Raw genomic sequence first — 20,099 nt, forward strand, 5'->3', positions numbered from 1 at the left:
TGCTCAGTCTTGCGATGGGCGTTAAGTGGCTAGGCTAAGATCTTGTGAGTGGACGCAGGTAATCCATTGGGCACAGCGGTCCCTTACATTCAGGTACTTTTCCAGTGAAACGCTACGTTTCCCTAAAGCAAGCCAGTGCTTACAGCGCTTTCTGAAAATGTTTGTGGACTCTCTCAGCGCTTAATGCCCGTCGCGTTCCTATTTTATTGCTTACTCTGCTCCGAAAATCAGAAGGAAAGGGCATCACTAGATCAAACTTTCATTCGCATGAGAAACTGAAGCACCTTCTAGCAATATCATTTCGGAAAATTCAGCGCACAGAACTCTGTGGGCCTATCTATTGGTACTCTAAACTCCATAAGCGAGCATCGCCAAGAGCATCTTGGTTCCGAACATGTAAACTGTTCCCGTCTATACGTGCAGTTCTTGTGCGACTTACTTACGTATAGAGTACCGTCTGCCCAGTATGGATTATATATAATGTATAATCCCTCAGTAGACTCTGCATAGATGTCTTACATTTATAACGCGCATTTTGACGACTTCGTGGTACCGAGCACAGATGTCCACATTAGAATAGCAGTGAGCGAATCTGTCATCAAGCGTTGTTCGTCGGCTAAAAAATAAATTAACTTTTCAATAAAACGCAGCTGATCACTCAACTATTCAGCTGAGCCTTTAAACTCTGAATTCATACCGGAAAAAAATTATTTACACACCCCGTGTGGGGTGGCCTTACGGGGGCAGTAGTCGAAAACTGTTCTTGCTCATAATAAATACTGCTTTGAAATAATCGCTAAATAGATCAATCAGACAATAAGCGGCTACCAAGCAATGATTTTCACGTTCGAAGGGGACATGTATAACCTTTTATACATTTAGTCAGTGGGCACTCTATTCAGTAATTCAATTTATCAACCAGTCAATCCAGTTCTTTAGCTTTTTCTCCGTTAACAACCACTTAGCGGTCATGTTGCACTAAATGTTGCACCTTTATCTAATCACTAAAAGTAAATCAACATAAGATAAAAAGCAACAAATGAAGTAAGTTGTAACGCAATAGGTCACCCAAATTCATTTAATCAGTGGAGGTCTTTGTGGCCTCATGTGCAGGAGTCGCGGGAGTATCGTTGCGTGGCCTGAATCAATCACTCGATATGTTCTTTATACTCCAGGCTCTCCAGTCAGCTCCACAATTAATCAACCGATTGGTGAAGCAGTCACGCTATGGGTTTTTCTTTTCCTTCTTCAACGATGCTGGTGGTGCCTGAGAGAGTACCTATATAGAGAAGCCTTCGAATTTTCCTGCTCATATAACCAATTGACTGCACATTCATGGAATGCACGTATTGACCTACTTCCTATCAGTGCGTGCTAGCTGGTAAAATCGATCATTTCGTTTTTGCTCTGCTACATGACAGCACATTATAAGCGCAAACTGCCAACGCATGTTTTATTGTAAAGTATGTCATATAGGAAAGAAAATGAAGACAGGATGGACGAAACGAGCTATTTATTAGTCGCGCTCGCACTAATTCAACCGCGAAACGTATTGCCGCCATTTCATGAAATGTGTGTTTGGCATTTTCGGTTTCTGGCATTCTAAGCACCCCAGCATCACCGAGGACCTATGAGGAGAGGGTTGCGAAAGCAAGTAATAGTGTAACATAAATTTCGTCGTGCCGAAAGGCGACGTAAACGACGAGAACGAGTAATTCCCGAGCAAACGCAAGTACCGTTGTCTACCTTGAAAAAAAAAACACATATACATCCTATAGGGAACTGTGTCTTTATGGTTTATTACTTGGTGGTGAGTGCACATAGCTGCGTGTACGTCTATATTGCATACAGCACACTCGGCTCTGCCAATTCAAGTTGTTCGAGAAATAGCGTGAAGACAGGCATTAGTTCGCTGCTCAGATACATTTTTGTAGAGAAAAACTCACCTAAATCCCTGTCGACGGCTTGCTTTATGATCTAATACTTGTCGATTGCCAGTAAACCAACTCCTGAGTTGTGCTTATTTGCATTGATTGAGGAATATAACAAACACCTTCGCTATTTCATGCCACTAACTCTTCCGCGACCACCATACAGGTTACACTGCTGGAGGAGTCGTGGAAGGACCTGTTCCTTCTCTACATGGCCCAGTGGTCGGTGGCAGCCGACATCGTGTCTTCGTTGCCGGGCCTGAAAGGCGGCGGAGGTCCTTCGCCAACGGCCGCCGCCTCGTTGCGTCTACACCAGTCAGACGGCCTGGATGGTGCACCGTCGCCGCCGCAGCACGCCGCCGAACTGCACTACATCCAGGACGTGATGCGCCGACTGAGGCAGCTCTCGCCGGATGACACCGAGTGCAGCTGCCTCAAGGCGGTCGTGCTGTTCAAGCCTGGTAAGCGAACACTGGGTGAACATCGCACCTCACCTGTGCGACAGCGCTAATGACACTGTATGGAAAACTGCTAGAGTTGGTCAGAGTACGGGAGAACCATGTCATTGTAGGCAAAGGCAATGTCAGCAGTTTGGCCTTTGTAGCCTTTGCATAGGCTCCCGAATGATGCACACAATACTGAAATGGCGGCCATACAGCAACGCCCGAAAATCACTGCTCTTGCATGTAGAAGCCTCAACGAACGCTCAGTGCTATAAATTTTAACGCTGCTGCCATGCAAAGCATGCAAACGATGTTGGCCGCTTTGAAGCGGAATTCGATGACACGAAAGTTCGTAAAGTGATCTGGTCATAGAAAAAATGATGCATGAGTGCCAATATGCAGTGTCATAGGCCATCGGCCGACAACATCCCCGCGGTTTCCGTTCAGTTTATTGAGCCGGTGTTTCTTTGTTCCCGCAGGTCTAGAATTACACGGCTTATTGTAGCCCATTTTGAGGCACACATGCAGGTATTATGTATGCAGGTACACAGCCTGGTTTCCGACGATGTTCCCTCAGAATGGGCATTTTCGCATTAAATATAGTCAGCGATATATCAGTATACCCCAGATAAATATTTATGAACTTGGACTGGATAGTTATGAGAAAGACGGTGGTTCAATAGTCTGAGCGGGTTGCATCAGTGGCCATTCCGCAACTTGAAATAGTATTGCAAACATAGCAAGATAAAAATATTGCAACAATAATTAATCGCACAAGCCGTAGAACACTGCCAACTTTCCTGTTGGCAACGATGAAGTCCGCAACGCCTTCGCGTTTGCTTTATCAGTATCGCATTTTCTACTGAATACCATTGTCAGACCTCGTGGTGGTGGTCGGATGGTAGCGCGAGTAACCACGTACAGAACTGCATACAAAAACGTTGCTTGACTTCCCCAGCAGATATATCTGACTATAAGCAAGCAGGGAAGCTGTAGTTCGTATACACAAGCCTGCAGTAATATTCCTGACATAGGTTTGGGAGCATAACTTAAGAAAGTTCCTCAACACTGCTATACCTCACTCGCTTGAATTTCTTTATTATGCGACTTGCTTTAATGGTACGCGTGCGTTTGCACCCCACCTTATCTTATACTGCATGACCACACATTACAACATGAACAGTTTTCCCTGTATGGCCGACGACCCGTCCCTACAGTAGCAGCGATTTATTCTATGATATTGTAGAACGCTTTCAGCTTGGGAAGCGATAGGTGAACCATTTCCTTTCACATACAGTTATGCTTCAGAAATTTGAAGGGTTGGGAGAGCGACTGTAGTTCTAATGCAGCCAATAAACGAAGTTATTTCCTCATCGTTCTCCATCACAAACCGAGCACCGTCTTTACCACGCAGAGACTATCGGCCTGTGCGACGTGCACCCGGTGGAGATGCTGCAGGATCAGGCGCAGTGCGTATTGGGCGACTACATCCGACACAAGCACCCGCGCCAGCCAACCCGCTTCGGTCGCCTGCTGCTGCTGCTTCCCATCCTGCGGGCCGTGTCGGCAGCCACAGTCGAGCGGCTCTTCTTCCGGGACACCATCGGCAACATTCCCATCGAACGCATCCTAGGAGACATGTACAACATGGAGAAGGTCGACTGAAGTACATGTTTCGGGGCATGCTGCGAAAAATGTCTCCGCGAGCCCCGCCCGACAGAAGCAGGAACCGGTATTCTCAGTGGCAATGTGGCGAACGCTGCTCGGACAGAATGGATATCCCTTGCATCAGAGTTCCGAACGCATGTCCGACCAAATGCATCGCAGCAGCAGCGCGAAGTTCGTTATCACGTGCCAACGGAGCGTTCGCTTATTAGGGCAACATTTGTTTCTGGTGAGCGCGTGTCAAACATTACCTCTTCCGGGTGCAGCATTGGTGTGTTAGCCACACCGATTGGATCACTAAATGCCGACATCTCAAATGGTCTCAAGCACACGAGTGAACGAAGTCAGTGAGAGTCCCACAGCAGGCTCGTTGCCTGTGAGAACTCCTTCAGGTATCCTGAGCGTCATCATCAGTGTTTAAAAACACCCATTTTAGCTTAGCTTAAAGTTTGACCATCAATGCAATTATTATCTTTGGAGACGCGAGGTACGGGAGGTTAGAGACTATGCACCCTCGCGTGGAGGGTAATTTTGCAAGAATATAAAGAGCTCAACTCAGAAAACTAACGACAAAGGTCAGTGCTGCGTGACACTGGAACAACTCTAATCAGAGTTTCCGTGTTTTAAGTTAATTTAAACCAGCGAGGAAGCGCACAAGCTGCATTGGTGACATCGATGACCATATACTCCGATTTGAGAATATTACTTAGGCCAGCTAAACGAATGAAGCCGGGGGACGGCGAAGAACGACAATGAAGTTTTAGTTGCCGTTACGGAATCAACACGAACATCATTCCTGGCGAATTTCAGCATAGCGTGCCACGAGCTTTACAAATGACTCATATACAATTCCCATTCGACGTGGGTTTTCGTGACGTGAAGCACACACAAGGACAACCAAAGCATCCGCTGCCACCGGCCATGAGCAGTGGCACTGGAAATATTCAGAGCTGGGTCGCTGACGCGTTACAAGAAGGAGAATAAAATATACGTGTGTATGTGCTTTACGTTGTATAAATATGTGTGTCTTCAGGTCTGGTGTACGACGTGATGTCGGAAGTTGTGACTGCTGCCTGTAATACTTGGAAGTCGACAACGCGCCCTCATGTGTGGCTTCCTAGCAACATCAACGATTCCCCACCATTTACAAAGATATAACAGACGTTATCGCCTGCTTTGTCTCTGCTGTTTCTACACCCAATGAAGGATCATCATGGAATGCGCCTATTTCTTTGTTTTATTTCTGTAGGTTTATCAGTAATTACTGGTGTTTTTCACTCCTACACATACTGTCAATTAATGTACTGTACATAGCATTCTCAGTTCAGTCAAGACTAATGTTAGAAGCCGTGCCACAAAAAGGTGCTGGAATATAACTCATGTCGACCCCGGCTTTGTCACAAATACTGGTTTTAATTTCTTGTATATGTGTTCATTGTAAATTCGCAAGGTAGAGGAAGGTAATTTTTTATACTTGAAAATCTGCCCTGCGGCATAAAATGGGTCCAGCACCTCATGCGCACATAGTTTGTTCTGTTCATTGAAGTCCTGCAGGGACACAATGCAGACCATCGATCCGCACGTGGTGGTCAGGTGGGTGATTTGTATGAATGCCTACTTAGTACAGGTAGTGGCACCTCTTTAGGGCAGTAAGAGACAATCCTACAACAGGCGCAGTAGCTGTGCGAAAACAGCTAGGCTATAGGGCTGAAGGGACAAGTCGCGCCGAAGGTTGCCAGTGGTCCGGAGCCAATAAACAGGTTTCAGCTGGCGCGCATGCAGTATACTACGCGGACCCTTCTTAACGCAATATCCTCGCGTCAACAGAAACAGCGAGGCAAGCCATTAACCATACGCAGTTATCAATGCGCATGTGGGGTGGCGAAAGATTTCACTTTTTCTTATAGCCATGCTAACGATGGGTGTTGCGGGAGGAGCGGTATAAATATATATCTACATGACTGTGAATGACTGCGTCTGACTGACATGTCATGTTGAAGGCTAACGGGGTATTCAGACAATTCTCACTGTGCACGGTACCGTAGACACTATACGGTATGCATTGCATGTGCGAAAGGCGAAGCGTTAAATTTTCATTCGCCCCAAAATAGCACCAAGTTAGAAACAAAAGTTCCTGATGAATTCACCCTCATCGATCCTGTAACTGAGTGTCGAATCAAAACCCTTTTCCTTCAGCTTATTATTACTGTTCAGCAAAACCGCTTCTGTTACATTTCAATTCCGAACCAAGAAGTATTCCGAACCAACAACCTGCTTAAACCTGTTCAAGGTTGTTGACATATCTTGAGAATAATTACACGAAAATAGCATACATTCTTTTGTCCAAGAACCCGCCGTGGTTGCTCAGTGGCTATGGTGTTGGGCTGCTGAGCACGAGGTCGCGGTATCGAATCCCGGCCACGGCGGCCGCATTTCGATGGGAGCGAAATGCGAAAACCCCCGTGTACTTAGATTTAGGTGCATGTTAAAGAACCCCAGGTGGTCCAAATTTCCGGAGTCTCCCACTACGGCGTGCCTCATAATCAGATCGTGGTTTTGGCACGTAAAACCCCATAATTAATTTTTTTTCTTTTGTCCAAGAACACGACGATGCTTAAGACTCAAAAGGCACGTCGTAGACTCAACAGAAGCCTGTAAACAAGGTGGGCACAGTGTTCTCCAAGCCGTAAACAGAGAAAAATTACATGGTAGAAGCTTACGTGAAATACGTCAGAGACAATACCTCATTTCTATATTGTACGTACCTCATTTTACATACTGGTGTAATGAAAAGTGACCGCTAATCTATAGGAAGCGCTTTTTCAGCAATTATATTTTCCCGTGCAAAACGTACAAATGACGTCAGTGGACGATGCAGAAAAAAAATAATTCGGGGCGAACTTGTGTGGGGCTAACTTGTGCCACGCAAAGAAAACCAAGCATGTCTATTACGGACAGCAGTCAGCGTGAGAGAGATCGCCTTCAAAAACGCGCAGAGAGCTTTTAAAGGGTGCAATCGAACATGTTGACACCCCCGTACCGAAAACCGCAAAAGCTTGATAAGAAGTGCACGTCCTTCTTTACTGCAGCTATGAGTCGCGGGTCACCCCGACACAAGAAAACAAATTAAAACTGCAGCACTAATCAAGCAGCACACTGCACGATGAAAGGCATGTGCCAATATGTCTATAGGCCTCCCAATACCAGAGAACTATTTGACGGTGATAAATTTTGAACGCTCACTATCCCGATGGCGCCACGTTCAAATTGGCATTAAAGGTGTGCCACTCCTAAATCGACAGCCAGCTATTGCGCATTTGCAAATTAGGTAGTTAGGCTTAGCCAAAAGAGAACGTTAAAGCATTGATAAAAAGCTATAGACAAGGTAGCCAGCCTGACCCAAATGCAGCATTTTTTTCTCTTCTGCTGTGTTAAGCTGTGAAAGAAACAAAACGTGACACTTAGTTTGAGTACCGGTCTACGCAAAGATAACATTTTGTTTTGTTTCGGTTATTTGCATTTTGATACCCTGTTCTATAGCATCTAGACGCCTCCTGGTTAGCTCGCATGGTAGAGCAACTGCCCAGGTGAGAAATTAGTCCCGGGTTCCATGCACCCGCCCGGCCGAATGTTTCTTTACCACTGAACCTTTCTTCAAGAGAAATTTGTACGAGTTACCTTGGAACCTCGTGGTGTTCTTTGGTGGACGACATATTTTTTTTCCTTGTAATTTTTGTCTGCACGAACGTTGCCGGTACTGCGACGCTAACCAGATAGAACTGCCAACGACAAAATGCATACTTTCCGTGTTTATGTTGTCCACGTTTGATAGTTAGCTCTGAGATCCATCTTTTGTAAGCAACTTACCATTCAGCCGATCACGCACACGCGTGATAAACATGTGACGTGTCGACACTTTCCATGGTGCGAACACTGAGGGTCACATTTCATCGAGTGACCACAAAAATTATGCGTGCACGTTGTTTATCGTTTCTGGAGCAGTTCGTTCCTTGACATGAGCTGCTATATGGCCATTGCGAGAAGCTTTTGTCATGTCGGGTTTCTTTTCAAGGTCTTATTCCCTCTTTATCGACGTGGGCCCCATCGGCTGGATTTTTGTTAAAGCTTCACTGGAATATCACCGAGTACTCCGTTCTCTTTACGCAGTCGACATGGCAAAAGTTTTTGGTCGAGCGTTAGAATCATGGGACGTGCTCCTGACAGCGACTGGCAGATTGATGAATAGCCCACGACAAAGGGTCAAGAAGGAGATAGTCAATGTGGGTTGCCCCTTTTTGCTCAAACTGCGCGTCACAGCTAAGAGAGGTGCATAACGCGCAACGGCTATCAGTTCGAGTGAGCGAGAGTATGAATGCACTCGCATTTTACTTACGCTAGACTCCATCGCTCTGGAAGCATGGTGCCACTAAAACGTTGCCAGAGCCGAAAGTGAACGAGGTCCGAAAATGTTGCTCGTGATGCAAACATGAGCATGCCATCGCAGACTGAACTTCCTTTTTCCGTTTACTGGTGAGATCAGGCACACAATTTTAAATGTTGAAGTGCCAGCTATGGGATGCTTACGTATCCAAGTGGACGGGAATTATTAGATAGAGGCATTGGTGGCCAACTTGCGCCCACCACAGCACCAAATTATAAAGTCGTCACAGAACTTGTGAAATTGAAAAGTAGAAACAATTTTCTTGCTTACAAAGTGTGCAGCTTTCGGAAACATTTCTCTTGCTAACACAGTATGCAGCAAAGACGTTTCAGGTAAGCTTTAACAAAGTGGCAATTGAGCTTTGCGTGTTATTGCTAGGGTTACGTAAGAGAACGATAATCTTAGACGACAGTTGCACCAGTATTCAAATACAGTTTGTTATAGCCGTGCATTTCTTTTCCGAAGAATCCGTGTATGCGTGTTCTGAAGTCATGGGGTCACCTTACTGTAAGTGATGCGATAATAGTTTTCTTAGACATTGCCATAGATAGCGGTTCTCACTTTTAATCTATCTTTAGAGATACATTTGAGTATAGCAAGAAATCACGCTAGTTGGTGTTCGTTCTTCTTGTGATGCGCTGATTACAACTATCAACCACAAAAGGACACCCCATGTACTGACGACTAAGTATTGGTGTGTCCTATCGTGGTCGTTTGTTGTACTCAGCGCATTACAAGATGAACGAGAAAAAGATTTGCTAGAAAGTGCCCAGAGCAGCCCATCGGCTGCTTTTAGAGGAAGGACTCTCTTTCAATACATAGTTGCTTCTGGTTTTATACTTGCGTTAACGGAATTGGAAAAAAGAGAACTGAGATTGGATACAAGCATTGGAAGGCAGCCAATCGGCTCGCCCATGAGCAGAGATAGAATAAATTTCGCGCATCCTTGTTGCGATGTAAAAAGGGGTACAGTACCAAAGCACGCATAACATGTCTGGAAATGCATGTTATATCAGTCTGTTATTGTGTTTGTATTGTGACCGTTTGCCTGTACTTGACAATGCTGGTCGATGTTGGTCTCAAAAGGCTCGCGCTTCATACCGGCTCAATCGTTTCGGCTCTTTCTCGGGGAGAGCGTGATGTGCGAAAGAGTATTTTTTTCAAGTGAGGTCCAAGGTAACACCGGAAGGGGGTGGGGGGTGGCGGGAGGACACGATACACCTCAGTGACGTCTACACGCCTTGAAGCAACCTTCCGTTAGCTGGGGCCCTAACGAATGACTAAAACGAGCACGACGACCGGTGTCTGCAGGCACAACGAAATCTGCACATCCCCGGTCGGCTTAATGTCAAAGGCACATAAATTAGCGTCCAGCGCCAGCGAGCACGCAGTCCCCATAACGAGGGCAGCGCCTTCGAATGCTGCACATATCGCTTCCACGACGGGTGCCTTCAGCTCATCTTCCTGGAAGAAGAGCACTAGGACGTCGCTGATGTCGTCCAGGCTCGCTCGAACGGTGTCCAGGTCATTACACATCTGCAGCACTGTTGTCCTTCCGGCGTACTTTACGCAAGCGGCCTTGACGTTCTCCCCGAATGACATCGCGCCCCAGTACGCCGGCGCAGGGGAGCCGACTTGCGTAGTGCCTGGGTAAATGCGCAGACGCGGGGTCCACAGGATGCAAAGACCCACGTCGAACAGGCTCGGCTGCCGCCTGAACATCGCAGCTCTGTCAAAGGCGTTGGTAATGTACAGGGCAAACCGCGCTGGCAGCCCCGTGTTTCGATGTCGGTACACGTCCTGGAACGGAGGAGATAGAGCGAAGTTAGGGGGACAGCTTGGGCTCCAGTAAAGTTGTTTGCTCACACAGCTTTCATCCTAGGCAGCAGCCATCCATATCAGTGCCGGTAAACAAGGCCAATTTAAAGTTACATTTATCTCAGCGCTGTGTGTGTCTACTTCTGTCCGTCCTGTCTACTTCGCGACTAAACTCAGTCATCAATAACCGAGAAGCCCAACTGTCTATCCTTCATTATTGATTTTATTAAAGCAAGGCGATCATTGGTGGTCTGGCAAGAGAAGTCGTCTGCCAGCCAAGTGCTCGTCGCCACGAAACCACTGTGGCCATAAAACAGAAAGACGTGAATCGTTACAGTGATAACACTTCTACGCGATCTTTCAGAGGCATGACAACACGTAAACAATGGGATCACATTTGTAGCGCGCGTGTAAAATAGTTGTTGTCGCAATCGCAGCTGCACTGAAAAAAAAGAAAGAACTACGAAGATTTATTTTTCAAGAAAAACGTATAAATGCAGAGCATTAACGCAATTCCAAATTAATTCGTAAATGCACAACCCTTTTTAAGCTAGCTGGTGCACTCATGCTTACATAATAATATAGGTTACACTTATGCTTACAAAAGTGGTATAGGTGTGCAGTAAAAGGTTTAACGCGTAGAAAACTTGATTCTCTATACCACATGCTTTTCAAGTTTGCAACGTTTTGCGACTTGATAACGACATTTTTGCCCCTTGTCTCAGGTAATATTTCTTGGGTGAAAAAAAAACGTGTGTTGGAAAAGTAGCAGCAGTTCGGCGGTGCGGAAGGATGTTTATGCCTAACATAAACAAATTTGGCGACAACGAAAAATATGCGGGACCCGTTTTCCGACTGTACACATCTGAACATACCCAGCTGGCTCATCCACTGCAGTGGCATCATCGCGCTTTGCCACTAGGTCGTTGCATCGTTCATGTACACGGAAGGCATTTCATATACCAGATGTAATTAAAGATCAATGCCAGAAATAGGTTCCCCCGACTAGTTTTAAATACCTTCCTGTACGCGCTCTCGCGGGCGTGCTATACGTCAACGTATCGTAGTAGGAACATGAATGCAGGAGCCCTGAAAACTCAAGATAAACCCATTTCATGACTAAAAAGATCTGAGTCACTCTTCTTGACCACAACAACAAAAAATGAGTTCAGAATTCGATATGAGTGTGATTTTTATTTTATTCTTAGTACGAGACACATCGTTTGGATGACCTTGCATGGGTCTTAAAATAGGCTCAACTTTCTAATTTCAAATAACTTAATGCGTTATATTATTGCAGGACCAGATTTGCCAGCCCTCGGCGGGCATTTTATAAAAATTTTTAAAAATCGATTATGATTATTTTTTTAAAACGACTCTAAAATGTTCCAATTTTAGCTATTCTTGCAATTTTGACATTTTTTGGGATTTTATAACGAAATAAATACCTGGTGCAGCTGCATATTTTCTTATGAGCTGACGAGAAATCTTTTGAATATTTGTCAGAAATAATTTTTCAGCTATATCGCCCAAGTTAAAATGGCCCAGAAAGATCTTTGATTTTGTGGTCAGTCAGAAGCAGTTGCTCAAGAACGAAATTTTGGCAATTTTTCTAAAACATACTGTGAATGACACACCTTTAACTTCCTGTGGGCCAATAAAACGAGTCGTGTAATTTTGCCGCAATATATTTGGCGGGGTACAATGCGGTAATCTTGGAGTGATAGGCCTTCCAATTCGTAAAATATTCAAGTCGTTAAAACGCGCTTTTCCACCTTTAGAGTAAAAAAGCAATTTTTTTTTCAAGAAACCTATTTTCTCTTGCGTGGGCCGATCTTCTCTTATTGTTTCGCGCTTTTAATATTTCAGTCTGAGAAGATTTCACGTAAAAGGCATGCGGTGTTGGTGTTTTGTTTCATGACACTTGTTTGTGGGCTGTCATTTTGAAAATTCCGAAGAATACCTTTGTCAAGAATGCTGGACGAGGTAATAGCTACTTTATTGATAGAATGGTGTGGCAATATAACCCGGATATACCGCATGTCATATGGCAAGGCGTGACATATATATATATATATATATATATAGGGCAATTTTCGCTTATGGGACGCCAACGCCGGCGCGGACACTGACACCAATTTTTCTGCGACACGGGGCCCTTAATTAACGCTATCGCGTTCAAATTTCATTGAAAACTAAAAATACTCGGGACACCCTTATTGGTGACAATGGAATTTGGTGCGTATTGGTGACAAGGGAAAGTGTGAAGTCATGGTTATTTTTCGTTAGCTGCTTCTGCGGTCCGCGAATCTATGAACTTACCAGGTCTAGTAAAAACAGCCGCAGTATACAACTCTAAAGAGAACTAAAATTTTACGGAATTTGTCCGCAGTTTCTAATTAAACACTTAGTTTGGTCTGTTGTCATACGTCCTTTGGAAGTCTGTACTCGTAACACAACTTTCCAAGCATTTCTCATTTATCACTCTGATAAACAGGCTGTCTGCGTACTAAATAGCACTAGTCACTTCTGAACCAAGCAACAAAACAACATCAATGTCGGGAGTAAAAACTTACTGAACGTTTGCTTCTTTATTTTTTAAATGCATAATGGCGTTAAATTTGCCCAACAGAAACTTCACTAATTCAGAAGCCTTGTTCAAAGTGTCTGCGTTTTGTGACACGTGGGGCTAGTGTATGCAAAACGTTTGAATTTAGTGCAGAAAACATAGCCCGCACGTTTTTGCAGGAGACGAGCATGCAGAAACCCGAAGCGCTTCACATCAGAAAGAGATGAACAGTACTTGTCCTTTCATGCATACGGTTGTAAGCAGGGAATCATGTATACTTCATAGACTTGAAGCGCGATGTTATACTATATCATCTTATAGGGGGATATGCGAAGCATATTTGGCGTTCCGCCTTTATCATGCGTCCCTGCACTCCAGATCAGAAATGAAACTTAAGGAATATAAGAGTTAAAGAAAAAAAATTAATTATGCGCGCCTAACAAAGTTTCTTGACAGACGTGATGTGCCTATGTTTACAAGTTTACACGGCCGATGAAACTGCTCTTCTTACTTCGTAAAGCTGTCCACTAATTTGGTATTGCAATCGATGCTTCGCCTTTCGGGCAAATCTGCGACTTTTTTACAATGAGTTTGATGCCGCATATCTCCAGACTGGTGTCATTCTGGAAATTAATTTCAAGTGATACGCCTAGCGCACTCACGGCGACAATTCTTGAACTGTCGTATTTTCCGTAAAGTTATAAACTAAGAAGTTATTTAGACGGTTATTGTCGATTAGTTCAATATGCGTTTAGATTTACGGTGCAAGTAATGTGTGCCTCTCTAAATAGTCCAGGTCAAGAACTAGACATATGGAAAACTTAAAAATGATCTCCCCGCATATTTCACCATGACTAGCCGAATGACAGATAAAAGCTACATAAATGCGTACCAATGTGTTTAATTGCCCCCTTCTTCGGTTTCACAAGAAAATGCGGCTGACACCGTACCCTCGTTCGAAAATTTATCCACTTCTACGCAGTTTTTTTTTCTCTCGGCGTTTATATGTGGCTCGTTCCTAAATCAATATGTGGTAGGCAGTTAGCGTGAACTGTGGGGCGTGACCTAATAATAATGTTATTAAACAGCTAGTAAATGCAAGCGTCTACTAACTTGCAGTGCACTTTTCTTTATTATGCCCCACTGTATTGTTGGTAACTAAAATTCACTCGCTTCAATAACTGTGCTTTCAGGTAGCGAATATCACGACAAACAGTTACTAACACGTAGTTAATACCTACAACGAGCTTTACGCTGAGAGTTTGACTGTTTGAATTAGTGATATTTATAAGCTTGTTCAGGTAGTGCATCTCACTAGCTACCACTTTGCCACCTTCACTTATGACGAGGGTGGTGTCTTGGGGAAGAGTGACCTGTTAGTATTAAGATACTGGCTATTTCAGTATTTCTTCAAGAGTGGTCTCACCGTCTTCATCCTGCTTGGTGCTGTTAAGATCAAGATAGTGTTTTAGATGCGTAAGCACTTGTATGCCCACTCAACGAGGAAATCCGGCCGTCCGTCAGTCTTTCCGTCACGTAAGACGATCGCTTTCAAGATAGTGCCCGCAGCAGCGAGCGAATTGGCCTTCGTGCCGATTCCCGCTTCAACGCGAAATAAGCTGCGCCCCCATCTCAGACAGCTTTAAAGATAGGACCCGTGCGTCTCACGTCAACGCGAACTAAGCAGCGAGAACACAGCGCACACGCCACTATCAGCACACGCCGCACTTCCGTCTCCATCGCACATCGCTTTCCAGATAGGGCCCGCGCGGCCACGCCATACGCAGCCGTTGCCACCGTAGTACAGTTGATAACGGTTCATAATGGTTCGACACGGATGGATGAGGCGCTAAAGAGCGATAACTGCTTATAATGATCGGAACATCATCATCGCTCCTGGCGCCGCCACCTGCAGTAGTTTGATTGCGTCATCAATCACCCTACGCCGCCGTCCGCAGCATGTTCGTGTCCCCGCAGCGCTGTCGTCTATACCGGTCAGATCAAGTTTCATAACATTGATAATGACACGGGGCTGCGTGGAGATGAGCAATCGGCACAATTCGCATATTTAAACAACTCCCAGAAGAGTTCCTGCGTGATTTGTTTTGTTTTTTGTTTTTTTTTTACATCGAACACATCGCGATCTTATTAGGACTGGGGCTGGTTGCCACTCCCGATTGGATGCATAGCCACTTTATCAGCAGGGGCGAGCTAGGCCGCTTTATCGCACAGTATGGCCAAGCTTCATCTTACGCCGCCCTGCTATGTCACAGGATGGTTACAGCTCGATCGGGGCCTCTCTGCGCTACGTGCGCTATCAGTCGAATTCAACGAATAACTTCAAGTCAGTTATTTAGGCTTGCATGGCTGTTTTTAAATGGTGAAACATGGAACTATGCATTTCTGACGATTCACTTCAATTTTCCAATATAAACATGTGTCGTAAACTTTGTCTCTTAGAAGTTAATTACTGTAATCAGTTAAATTTAGAGAATGTACTGCTTTGTTTCTTCTTGCAAATGATGTCCGTCTGGGGAGATAACTAGTAGAGACGTAATTTGCGTAACTTCAGTGTAATTCCTTTTTTAAATATGTTCAGTTGAAAAAAAAATTGAAATAAAAAAACTCACTGTATATTTAAACCAACAAACTGAAACTCTGATGCCTATTCAAAGGTGTAGACTCGGTGTACCACAGCAACGTCGTCCTTTTCTGCGTTTGTGGTTTGCGACAGTGTTTGTGTGTGGGTGACTGCGCCAGTGGCATTATTTCTGGGCATAACTATGCAAGGCGCACCTCGCCGCCGCAGAGAGGAATGGTGCGTTTCAGCTGGTCAAAGAGCCCCGCCGGGGCAAGGGGAGTTCCGCAGGCGGCGTACGGCGACCACTCGCACTCGAACGTCGCACCGGGTGACCCGTAGAAGACCAGCACGCACACGCTGGCATCACGCCGTTCCTTGATTCCGCACCGCTGAGCGGTGACAGGGCACTGCACGTCCATCTGAACCACGCTGACGTCATTGGGGAAGCAAGAGGCGATGCTGGACAAATCTGGGCAGAGAGTCGTAGCGAGATTCGCGAATCCTATCATTGTAAAAACAAATCCGGCGGAATTTATCTGCGATGCCGATGAGGACAATCAGGGCCATAAAAAGACAAAGCACGCACGAAGAGAAGACAAAGACAAGCGCTTCTTTGTGAACGCCCACGGTAAGAGAAGACAAAAATAAGCGCTTCTTTGTGCTTATCTTTGTCTTCTCCTACCGTGTGATTTGACTTTATTCTGCTCTGATTTCCCTAATCGGCAATGGAAGACCAACAAGCGTAACAATTAAGTTTGCCTAACAACTATCTAACGACAAGCCTAACAACTATCTAAGTTTGCGAATAGCCTAAACGCGACATGTTTGGGGCGTGTACTCTAACCGGGCTCCTCTCTAGCACTTATTTATGAACATGCCGCGCCTTCTAGCGGCGCGGCCATGAAGTCCGCGCATACCCAGTGGAACATGCACACTGGCCCAAGTTGGCGTCAAAGAGGTTTATTGAAGGGTGACACATACGCGAGGGCAGACAACCAGTGGCGGATACCTACTGATACATGTCCAGTGACCATAGGCATACATAGCCAGTGTCATATTCCCGAGTTGGCGTCAAAGAAGTTCATTGAATAGCGGTACATACTTTTCAGATACCCAGTGGCATATAGACGCTTGAATGGCCCACATTTTAGACTTAACAACCTTCGGGATTGGCCCACATTATCGGTGGGATTGGTGGATGGCTAGATAGCCGGAAAGAAAAATTACGACAGATCCCATCTCAAAATGACTGTAGATGGTAATGTGATTAGCATTCAAGCAATGTAGGCGCACACCACATTGCTCGTCACGTTTATTTAGTATCTATGGTGGCCATTACGAGACTTTCCTTACTTCGGCTACATATTGTTACCGGGAAAGAGAGGTTTAAATTATATTTACAGAATATTTACAAAGCGCCTACTAGCATACAAGGCATACAAGATACAACACCAGTCCTCGCGACGTCAGAGAGCGTCGTCGTCTTCTGTATTGTCCTCAGCGTTGTCTCGAGCATTGCTTGGTAACATGACCCCCGCCGGCGAAGGCGCCGTCCCGGTACTTGCTAGATCGTCCGAGTGGTATCGCTTAAGGCGTGTGACTTGGACGACATCGGTGGAAGGTCGATACGACGTGGTGGAATCGAGGGGCGTGATTTCCAACGTGACGTCGGTCACTTGGCGCAAGACCCGGTACGGGCCAGAGTAAGGCGAACTCACTTTTTCGCAAAGACCAACTCGCCGTGACGGTGCCCAAAGAAGGACCCTAACACCAGGGTTGAAGTGGGCATCGCGGTGGCGGGCATCATAGAAGCATCGTTGCTTTTCCTGCGAAGCGGTAAGGCGAAGGCGTGCAATCTGGCGGGCCTCGACAGATCGGACAATCGCATCACGGGCGTATTCTGACGACGAGGGAAGAACGGCGGGAAGCAGTGCGTCAAATGGCAGTGATTTCTTCCGTACAAGAGATAAAACGTATAAAAAACCCGCAACGTCATGGCGGTAGGAATTATAGGCAATTTAATACACACATCTCCGTTATCAATGGACATTTCTTTGGCACTCATTTGCCAAAGTAGCCAATGCGCGAACGGCGTGATGACGGCTGCACGCAAACGCAATGCCAACGATGCTGAGGCAAAGACGGAATGGTGACTATAACATAACGACGATGTTATAACGAGGACAGCGTCACGACGGCGGCATGACCAGAGTCGCATGACGTTGCCGGAGCGACGACGATGTAACAACCACAACAGCATCACGATTACGTCATAACAACGAATGTATGATGACTGTATGACGACGGCGGCCGGACGACGGTGGCATGAGAGTTGAATGACACAGCGGTAATAGCGATAATGTAATGATTACGGCAGCATCACGAGGACGAAAACATACCTAGTTGTCCCAGCTATTAGACAACTTACGCCACTGTGTCAAAGTAGAAGGCGGGACGGCGAAGGCATGATGAGAGTCAGATGATGAAACTGGAATGACGATAATGTAGCGACAACGATGGCATCCTCACCGGGATCATACACCCAGTCGCCATAGCTGGAAGACACGTTGTGCTGTTTTGTAGGTGTAAGAGGCTAGGTGTAAAATATAAAGGGTGCTCAGTTTTTAAGTTTTACGGAATATTTATAAATCGCCTGTAGCAGGTAGCATTAATTCTTATCATTCAGCTCGGTTATTCAATGCGGCGGACATTAGTAGCACGAGAAATCGAAACACATATTCAAATAATTAACAAACATTTACTAATTAACTTCTTAGTTTATTACTTTACGACACATATTGCAATTTAAGAATCGAATCGTAGCCGGTGAGACTGTCGGGCGTATCTACTTGGAATGAATTTCCAGAATGACGCTAGTTTGGAGATATGCGCCATCAAACACGCCGCAAAAATGCACTGTTGTTCCACTTACTTTTTTATCGAAATGCTGTTTTACACATTGATGCACAAAAGTAACTGGAACGCCCATGTATTTCATACCACACTTTGGGAAACAATATCTCGAAACTGGTCTCATACAGTCTCCTTCTATAACTAGCGATGAAGTTAGAAGGGCCTTTCAAGACATTACCAGGGGAAAAGCTGCTGGAGAAGATGAAATAACACTCGATTTAATCAAAGATGGAGGAGATATCATGCGTGAAAAGCTTGTGGCTCTTTATACGCAATGCTTCACGACTTCAAGTGTACCAGAGCGCTGGAAGAACGCCAACATTATACTAATCCATAAGAAGGGAGACGTTAAAGAATTATAGACCCATTAGTTTGCTTTCAGCATTGTCCAAAATATTCATCAAGATAATTGCCAATAGAAACAGGGCAACACTTCACTTCAACCAACCAAGAGAACAGGCTAGCTTCAGGAAGGCATATTCTAGGATGGAGAAGAGAAAAAAGGTAAAGGAAAGACAGGGAGGTTAACAAGAGATTATTTCCGGTTGGCTACCCTGTACCGGGGTAGGGGTAAAGAGATTTGACGGGAGAGAGAGAGAAAAGTAGAAAGTTACCTATCAAGAAAGGGGTCAGGCCAGGAGACACAATCTCTAATGCTTAGAAGAAGTATTCAAGCTCTTAGACTGGGAAGGCTTAGGAGTGAGGATCAACGGCGAATATCTCAGCAACCTTCGGTTTGCAGATGACATTGTCCAATTCAACAACAATGAGGACGAATTACAACAAATGATTGAGGACCTTAACCAAGAAAATGTAAGAGTGGAGTTGAAACTGAATATGCAGAAGACAAAGATAATGTTCAATAGCCTGGCAAGGAAACAAGAATTCAGGATCGCCAGTCGGCATCTAGAACTCTAAAGGAGTGTATTTATCTAAGTCAATTACTCACAGGGGACCCTGACCATGAGAAAGAAATTTACAGTAGAATAAAATTGGGCTGGAGTGCATACAGCAGGGATTACGAAATCCGGACTGGGAGCTTACCACTGTCGTTAAAAGAAAAGTGTACAATCATTACATTCTACTGGTGCTAACATATGGGGCAGAAACTTGAAGGTTAACAAAGAAGTTCGAGAACAAATTAAGGACCGCACAAAGAGCGATGCAATGAAAAATGTTAAGCATTAAAAGTATTCGTTAATAATTGCTGTCATTATTGAAAAGGGCTGGTTCCTATGCCTATGTTGCGGCGCCATGAGAATTAGGCTATATGGTAATGGCTGAAATGGTGAGAGGGGTCAGCGGATGACGCTAGTCAGCCAGTCAGCCAGCATATGTCTCAGTCTAAACACCAGACAAGACTCTTCAGCGAATTCCATTGAATCGAGTCGTACACGACACACTTGCCAAGCCCACCCGCCCGCTGGTCGGATCGAGGCCTCGTAGGCTGCGATCATCGTCCTGCTTCACGGCTTCTGCGGCGCGTCTTTTAATAAGCCCGACACTCCAAGTTTTACCATGGGAGGACATGGTGTGTGGCATTCGTGGCACTGGTGGTAGAATGCATCGGAATGCTCTGACGTCCAATGTGGGTGCCTTTTTTCCCCGTAGAGGATATAGGATATCGAGCCATCAATGGAAGCAGACGTTAGGCCAATACTTGATTGCAGGCGATGGTTAATACTGTCCTGCTTTTGGTAGTCACAATGGCTGTGGTAAAAATTATAAGTACTATCGC

General features: G+C 45.2%; 2 protein-coding genes across 2 annotated transcripts in view; one reads left to right on the top strand and one right to left on the bottom strand.

The window, feature by feature from the left end:
• Positions 1–5,005, top strand: part of LOC119462309 (protein dissatisfaction) — a 43,221-nt gene extending 38,216 nt beyond the window's left edge. The window contains exons 6-7 of the mRNA XM_049673273.1: positions 2,098–2,392; positions 3,789–5,005. Coding sequence (XP_049529230.1) covers positions 2,098–2,392; positions 3,789–4,039 — 546 coding nt within the window. The 3' untranslated portion in view covers positions 4,040–5,005. The remainder of the gene's footprint in view (positions 1–2,097; positions 2,393–3,788) is intronic.
• Positions 5,006–9,426: 4,421 nt separating this feature from the next.
• LOC119462310 (uncharacterized) overlaps positions 9,427–20,099 on the bottom strand; it is a 95,596-nt gene continuing 84,923 nt past the window's right edge. Inside the window, exons 3-4 of the mRNA XM_049672469.1 lie at positions 15,664–15,917; positions 9,427–10,280 (exon numbers count right to left, since the gene is read on the bottom strand). Coding sequence (XP_049528426.1) covers positions 9,750–10,280; positions 15,664–15,917 — 785 coding nt within the window. The 3' untranslated portion in view covers positions 9,427–9,749. The remainder of the gene's footprint in view (positions 10,281–15,663; positions 15,918–20,099) is intronic.

Source organism: Dermacentor silvarum, chromosome 8, assembly GCF_013339745.2.
Source record: "Dermacentor silvarum isolate Dsil-2018 chromosome 8, BIME_Dsil_1.4, whole genome shotgun sequence".
In the NCBI taxonomy this organism is placed as follows: domain Eukaryota; kingdom Metazoa; phylum Arthropoda; class Arachnida; order Ixodida; family Ixodidae; genus Dermacentor; species Dermacentor silvarum.